Raw genomic sequence first — 8,035 nt, forward strand, 5'->3', positions numbered from 1 at the left:
TTAATTATTATTTCCTGCCATTCACATGCTGGAGCTATACATGAGGGAGAGCTAATGTGGTCAAGCAACTCTTCAGTTGGCTTGGGCCGTGGGGTGAGCTCATGGCTGCTCGGGGTATGTTATGCCTGGTAGCCTGTATGTACAGATTTCAAATACTTCTTTTTTTTGTTTTTTTTTTTTTTTTTTTTTAGCTAAATTATTAAAGACAGATAATATTGTATAAGCCAGACTAACACTGATCATCTTTCTTGTCCACCTACTGGTATTTTACTATTCCTGGCAAAACATTATTAGTGTCTTCATCTTCCCTATTTTAGGAGAGTTCTTGGGCATGAAGTGATTTTTTTTTTTTTTTTTTAAATTTTTTAAAATCTTCTGACTAATTAAATGGCTAAAAATGGGCATCAGAGCAAGTTTTCTTTTGCAAAACTCTTTTATTAAATATCTAGGTAAACTTTTAAAAATTTAACCTCTCTGGAAAGTGTGTAAAAGCTGAGCTCTGCTTGTTATATTGTGTGTGTGTTTGGAAACATCATGTTGTCTGGACTATCTGCTGTTTGTATTTTGGTGTGGTGTTGTTTTTTTGTTTTGTTTTGGTTTTTTTTTTATTTTTTTACCCTAGCAGTAATGGCCCATCTCGTGTTAAATTTGAGGCTGAAACTGAGCATATAGACAGAGTCACAAAATGATTTATGTTGGGAGGGACCTCTTGAGATCATCAAATAGTCTGAATGGGCTTTTGGAGTTGCGGTGTAATAAAAATAAAATAAATAAATGCCACATCAACTCTCTGGCTTATTAATCAATTTTCTTTACTCTCCCATTGTAAATTAATGACTTTTTTTCTGTTATAGATTGACTATACAGGAACAGAGCCTTCTAGTCCCTGCAACAAATGTTTAAATGTGTCCTGGGACAGCTCACCACCTTGTACTTGCACCATCAATTTCACACTGGAACATTCATTTGAGGTATGCTACCCTGTATGCAAAGTGAAATTAGAACAGTTTATTTCATAATCGATAGGACAGCTGTATCTCTTATTTTTTTTTTTTCTTTTAAAGGATTATTTCTGGTTTTCCTATGAACTCAGATCTAATTTTTGCCTTTTTAGTAGCAGGGATGAGATGGTTTTTAATGCCTCTCTTTATCTGGAAATATACAACATTAAATGGAATGCTTGTGTTTTACATGTTTAGATTTACCATATGTGTCATATAGCTGGGAAGTAGATCAGCTATTCTTGCGTGATTTAAAAAAAAAAAACTCAGTTCAACAAGAATTGGAAATAGCAGATAAGTGCTTTCTACAAATTGGAGGCAAATAATGAGGCTTATGTGCTTAACATCGGAAAAGATGGGTGTTGGAATTAGTGCTGGTGAATGTTGCTCTGATATGTTTATGGCATGTTGATACTGTTTGACTTCAAGACGCCAGCTTATGTTAGAATAGTACCCTGTGTACTCGGTGTGAAGACAGGATTGAGGCTCCTGCTTTATGAATGTTGCTGTAAAGTAAACAAAGAGTTTAAGAGGTTGAAATTTAAGCTTTGTGACAATTAGTGTGTTCATATGTTTTATTGATCTGTTCTTTTTGTGAATGAAAAACCCTCTTGCCCCATCTTGCTTCTTGTAGAGCAATGTATTCATGTATTACGGACTTTCCAACTTCTATCAAAATCATCGTCGTTATGTGAAATCTCGAGATGACAGCCAGCTAAATGGAGATAACAGTTCACTACTTGTAGGTATTCATGCTTGGATATTAATAAGCAACTAACTTCTGACTATTGCATACATCACCACATAGCAGAGTATTTAGTTTAATAATAATGAGGTACGAGAATTTTTGCATAACAGAAAACAACCATAAGGAATTCATATTTTGTTTACAGAAAGTAACTGTGTAAAATACTCTGAAATTTCATGTCAATCACTTCATTAAGTGGACAGCAATGCAGTACTTCAATCACTTCTCAAATTTGAATAGTTTTAATCTGTCTTGTTATTTTCAGCCAGCAGTATCTATCTGTATCCATTCTGTCTGAAGTTTTTGTTTTCAGTATAAAATAGTATTTGGTTACCTAGCACTTGATTTGGATATTGCAGCTAAATGCATCTGTTTTTGTAGACTCTGGTTCAATATTGAACATCAGCGATATTGGAAAATATCAGTACCATGTATTGTATTCAAGCCACTGTGTAATGTTTAATGCCAGACCTCTCCTCTTCACAATTTTTGAGGAGTGGAAATACAGTTGGGTTCTTGCTCTAGCAAGAATGATTCTCCTTTTTTACCTGTAAACTTTAAAAAAGAGGAGAGTTTCAGGAGGCTACATCTGATGACTGACATGGGGTTTAGGGGGCCTTTTTCTGCTTGCGTTTTTGGCATGCTGTTGGAGTCCTTGCAACCTTTTGCATCTTGTGTTACATTCAGTATCTTATTATAGTCTTATTTTCTGTAACACTGATGCATACTTTAAAAAAACCCTTTAATAAAAGAATACTTGGGTACTTCATGTTGGAAAACTGTTTCTATTAAAAGATAAAGGGAAAAAAGTTCTAATAGCTTCCAAGAAAAGCCTTATTTTTAGTATGACCATGATGGGATTCTGGCTTTATTCATGTTTTATTTAGATTTTATTCCTGCTTGTAAAAGAAAAATCAATCATGCTAACTAGTATTGAATGCTGAAGTATTTGTAAAAACCTGATCTGTGAAAAGATTTTGTGGTACATTTAACGTGCACATTATTGAGGTATTGTAGTAAAATACAGGTTAGTTGAATCAACTAGCACAGACTCATCTGCCTTTTTCCTTTCTAACTATCAGAATCCAAGTAAGGAATGTGAGCCTTACCGCACAAATGAGGACAAACCCATTGCTCCTTGTGGAGCTATTGCCAACAGTATGTTTAATGGTATGGTAACACAATTTTAAGTTATTACTCCGGTGTTTTTGTGATCTAGTGTATGTTTTGTGTTGTGTTGCAAATTGTTCTGAGTAAAGACATCATGGGCTTTTTTGTTTTGAGTTAACACATTTTTATTGTTCAGAATAAAATAAATGTTGTGTTGTACTGCTGTTGCTTTTTTCAAAATTGCTGTCAGAATTCATTTAATCTGATAGCAAAAAAAGGATGAAATACCTGTTGTGAGAAGCTGTTACTGCTGTGGAGTAGACATATAGATATCATGTATGGATAATACACTACAATCTAATATACATTGATTCTTACAGAACAGCTTGTGATTGTGACAGGCAGGTAATAAATGCCTTGTCCAGCTTTTATGTTTTGTTTCTCTTGGAGGTAATTGTTTCACTGTCAGGGTCATCTGTCTAATGAAAGTTTCTTCAGCTGGTTTTCTAATTTGATTTTCTCCTTAGATACATTGGAATTATACCGCATTGATAATGACACAAGGACTCCTATTACTTTGATTAAAAAAGGCATTGCGTGGTGGACAGATAAAAATGTGAAGTTCAGGAATCCTACAGGAGATGGAAATAACTTAACTGCGCTTTTCCAAGGTAAAAAAAAGATGTGAAACTTTAAGAAGAACGAAATACTTCAAACACATTTTGATTCCAGTGAGTTTTACCTCATGGGCAACGTTTTAGTGAACATGCTAATGAAAAATATAGTGGTTTTCTGAAGAAATCCAAGCTAAGGACTACTCTGCTATCTAGAAAGTTTATCTTTAAATAATGAAAGTTCTGCAAATTCCCTGTGAAAGTGTTTGGGTTTTAGCTTTACTGTAATCATTAATGTTTCTTCTTCTTTTTTTTTAATATCTGATATTTTTGTCTCCACTTTGAATACTGAGAAAAGTGTAATATGTGCACTGCTGTTGTGGTTTAACCCTGCCTGGGAACTAAGCACCACATAGCTGCTCACTAACAACCTGTCCCCGTCAGTGAGATAGAGTGGAGAGAATCGGAAGGGTAAAAGTGAGAAAACTTGCAGGTTGAGATAAAGACAGTTTAATTATTAAAAAAAATTGTAAGGAAAAAAAAAACCACGAACAAAGAGAGGAAAATAAAACCCAAGAAAAATCAATGATGCAAAAGAAAACAACTGCTCACCAGCAACCGACCAATGCCCAGCCAGTCCCCAAGCAATGGCAGCCCCCGCCAACCTCCACCCGCCCAGTTTTATTGCTGAGCATGACGTCATATGGTATGGAATATCCCTTTGGGCAGTTGGGGTCAGCTGTCCCAGCTGTGCACCCCCAGCCTACTTGCTGGCGGGGCCGTCTGAGGAGCAGAAAAGGCCTTTAGGCTTCGGAAGCACTGTTCAACAATAAATAAAACATCAGTGTGTTATCAACATTGTTTTCATCACAAATCCAAAACACAGCAGGATACAAGCTACTATGAAGAAATTTAACTCTGTCTCAGCCAAAACCAGTACAACTGCTATAATGCTTGGATTTAGCTTGAAAAGAAATCCTGCAATTGTTTAATCAAACTCTTCATACGGAGTTTTCATTTAAATGTTTCCACTGGTAGATTGTGCAAAGTTTTCTAAAAACCCGATTCTTTTTTGTGATTATAAGTGACTGATTTCTCTCATTGGTTACGTTAAATACAGTTTGGTAAATCGAAGTTTTCTTTGGCTACCAGTGTCTGAAAATAATCTTCCTCGGGGCTCTAAGGTGTGTGTGTGTGTGTATGTGTTTATGCAAGGTATAGAATAATTTCAAGTTTAACCTGATGTGGGTTTCTTGCTTAGTCACAGCCAAATTACATGTTACCAATGTGATGCTGCCCTTGGAAAAGCAGATACCTTACCCTAATACAGTGTAGAATTGTATTTCCAATAAAATTAGCAAAAGCATTAGTACGGCGTCAACTAAAATATTGTACATAATTTTATTTGCTCGTGGTCCAGGAAGTGGTAGTCAAACTCTTAACAAGTGAGCAGGGAGCTACCATCATAATGGAGGACTATCTCACTAAGGTAGAGTAATGTTTTTGAGACAAGACTTCCTAGATATATAAATGTGTAGGGGAGGCAAATTTGTTTAAACAAATGGACAGTGCTGTCATGAGAATAAATGGGTATGCACTACTATTAAAGCTGCAAAATAAAAAGTTCTTAAACAGCCCAGTGTCTTGCAATAGTAGTGAGCCAACCTGTCTGTTCATACTATTTAGGAGTTAGTATGTTTTTTTGTAATATTAGAATGAATTTTGATGAGCCGGTGTGTTACTTAGTCCTGTGTTTGAAATACTTTATTGTTATTATTTTTGTTTAATCCTAGGCACAACAAAACCTGTAAACTGGCCCAAGCCAGTGTATATGCTGGACTCGGAGCCTGACAACAATGGCTTTATCAATGAAGACTTCATTGTGTGGATGCGTACTGCTGCTCTGCCAACCTTTCGCAAGCTATATCGTCTCATTGAAAGGAAGAATAACTTACAGCCTACCTTACAGGCTGGAAAATACTCTTTGGATATCGCATACAGTATCCTTTGAAATACCTTTGAAAGCAGCTAAGGACCTTAGCTGGATTACATGGGCATATATTTGTGCAAGTTCAAATTGAACTAGCCTTTTTTCTTACCATCTCTAAAAAAAGATGGTATTGAGCTGTGGTTGAAAACTGGTAGTGAGAACTGCGTAGAATAATTACCATCTTGTACTTCTGTGCAAGTTTTTATAGAATTAACTTGTGTGTGGCCTGTTAGAAAATGAAACCCAGTCCAGTTTTTAAGGTTCATAAATGAAGTGACTAGGTTAGACTTCCACTCTTTAATATAAGTGCAGTTTTACATAACATTCTTAAGCTATTTTGTAGTTCATAGTTCATATAAAACTGCATTCATATACAACTATGTTTTTTAACCAGGATGAAAACATTCAGTTCAGTTAAAAAAAAAAAAAAAAGAGAGAGAGAGGGAGAAATCAACTCTTTAAGAGGAGGCCTTTGTGAGGAGATAATGGAGATGTTAATCCTAGGGAAGATTTCAGTGTAGAATTTACCCAGTAGGCAAATTTTGGAGGATACTAGTGTCTTCTCTGTACGCTTAACTTGAATTCTCACAGGTGTATGGTCAGTCTCATTCACTTTTTTCTCACACATCTTGTTCATGTTTATGGGTACTGGCAGTCCCCAATAGCTGCCTCATGTGGGATAGAGGGTACAGTCTATGGATGGAAGCGTTTCCTGGCCTGCTTTAGGTCCTTCTGTGGCTCCATGTATTGCTGTCAGATTATTCTCTACTTGTAGACTTGCTCCGGAGCAGCCTGCTCTGCTGTGCAATTACTCAAATCTGTGTGTAAAATTAAATGAGTAGCTTCATAGTGGGAGGGAAATCAGATTGCTTGGGTGCTGTAAAGGAATTGAGAGAAGCATAGGAAAAAGAAAAGAATCAGAGGTAGTTGGTAGCCTAGAAATTTGAGAACAGTAACTTCAGGGTGTAATGACAATATGTAATCAAGGACAGACTGACTTTGGAGGTCAGAAAAATGCCAGAGCCTATGAATCAGGTGGGGAGGTCTGTCATTCCATTTTGGACATACTAAAGACTAGGTAGAAGTGCAGGAGACTAGAGGAGGAGGGTTGTCATAGTTACCAAATTCTTGAAATTCAAAAGCACTTAATGATAATTTTTAAATAACTACTGCAGTATTTTCCTTTGCTGTAAAATGTGGGGAGTGCATATGAAACTGAGTGAACATAAAGTCACTAAGAAAAATTTTGTGCTAAAATATATTGAAGAATTAAAATTTAGACTTCCCTCATTTTATTGAAGCTGCTTTCAAAAACCCACAAAATCGTGCATTTACTCTTCCCTTAAAAAGGGGTTAACATCTCCTTATGTGGCTATTTGTACTTCCAGTATTCAAAGGCAGCAGTTTGTATTTGGAACCTGAGTGAAATGGTCCAAAATTTTAATGTGCCTGACCACATAGAGCTAGATTTGGCAGTGTGCTTCTTGTTTTCCTATATGTTTTTCAGATTACCCTGTACACAGTTTTGATGGACGAAAAAGAATGATCCTAAGCACCATCTCGTGGATGGGAGGCAAAAATCCCTTTCTGGGAATTGCTTACATCACTGTTGGGTCCATATGCTTCTTCTTAGGAGTTGTATTGCTGATCATCCATCACAAATATGGAAATCGAAACACCAGTGCAGACATTCCTAATTAATCTTGCATTCTGAAAACAAATGTACTGCATGTGCATCAAGGCCAGTCCAGAATGGGCCCAGTTTTTGAAAGATAAATCTCTGCTTCTGTCACTTCTGAGACTGGGTACATAATTTTTATCTAAAGCTCCCCTTTCCCATACTGTGGATTAACTCTTGAAAATGACGGGTATACAGTTAGCTATATTGATTGTATCTCTGCCTATGTCAGAAACAGTTTTTCTGATATTTGCCTCTAACTGGGCAGGCCACACGATGCATATAGCTCCTGTTCCCTTGATGCATCTGCTGCTTGTTCATGTGCTGTGTAATGTCAGTATGATTCAGTACATACAGACTGTGTGGAGAAAGACTGTTATAAGATGCTGTAAATTGTTAACTTTCTGGAATTCAGATGTCAGTGCTGTTGAAAGGAAAAGTCAAGTCTTAAATGTTTTTTCAATTTACTGTCTTGTGTGCATGGGCTCTTACATTTCTTGCTGAGATTTTAATATATTTATATAAGTTGTTAAATATTTTTCCTGTGTCCTACCCACCTCTTTATGTTAAATCCTTTAAGTGCTGTGTAAATTTCAGCACTCTGCATTCTTTGTATATTTACAATGTATGTGCCTGGCCAGTAAACTAGCATCCTATGAAGATATCAGAAGACCTATTTGTTAATTACCTGTGTGACTCCCTTTTAAAGTTTCTTCTAAATTGAGAAATATTTGTTGCTTTTTTCTAATTTTCTCTGCTTTAAGTCATATCCAATACTAGTTTACCTATTGTGCTTGCTGGTTTTGCTTTTTATGAGCAGCTCCAAGCATTAATCAAAAAGAACCTAAAATGTTTTTTCCGTTCACAAATTTGGGTGAATTCCTTTTACTGGAG

The 8,035-nt window shown here is 36.1% G+C and overlaps 1 protein-coding gene across 1 annotated transcript; it reads left to right on the forward strand.

Moving 5' to 3' along the window:
- Positions 1–854: 854 nt before the first annotated feature.
- On the forward strand, positions 855–7,732 carry TMEM30A (transmembrane protein 30A; the record flags this gene model as incomplete). The annotated part of the gene is made up of 6 exons (XM_009580673.1): positions 855–971; positions 1,636–1,743; positions 2,832–2,919; positions 3,387–3,530; positions 5,267–5,473; positions 6,971–7,732. Coding segments are annotated over 6 exons (858 nt in total), but the record flags the coding sequence as incomplete, so codon positions are not given.
- Positions 7,733–8,035: the final 303 nt, after the last annotated feature.

The sequence above is a fragment of the Fulmarus glacialis genome, unplaced genomic scaffold, assembly GCF_000690835.1.
Source record: "Fulmarus glacialis isolate BGI_N327 unplaced genomic scaffold, ASM69083v1 scaffold16236, whole genome shotgun sequence".
In the NCBI taxonomy this organism is placed as follows: domain Eukaryota; kingdom Metazoa; phylum Chordata; class Aves; order Procellariiformes; family Procellariidae; genus Fulmarus; species Fulmarus glacialis.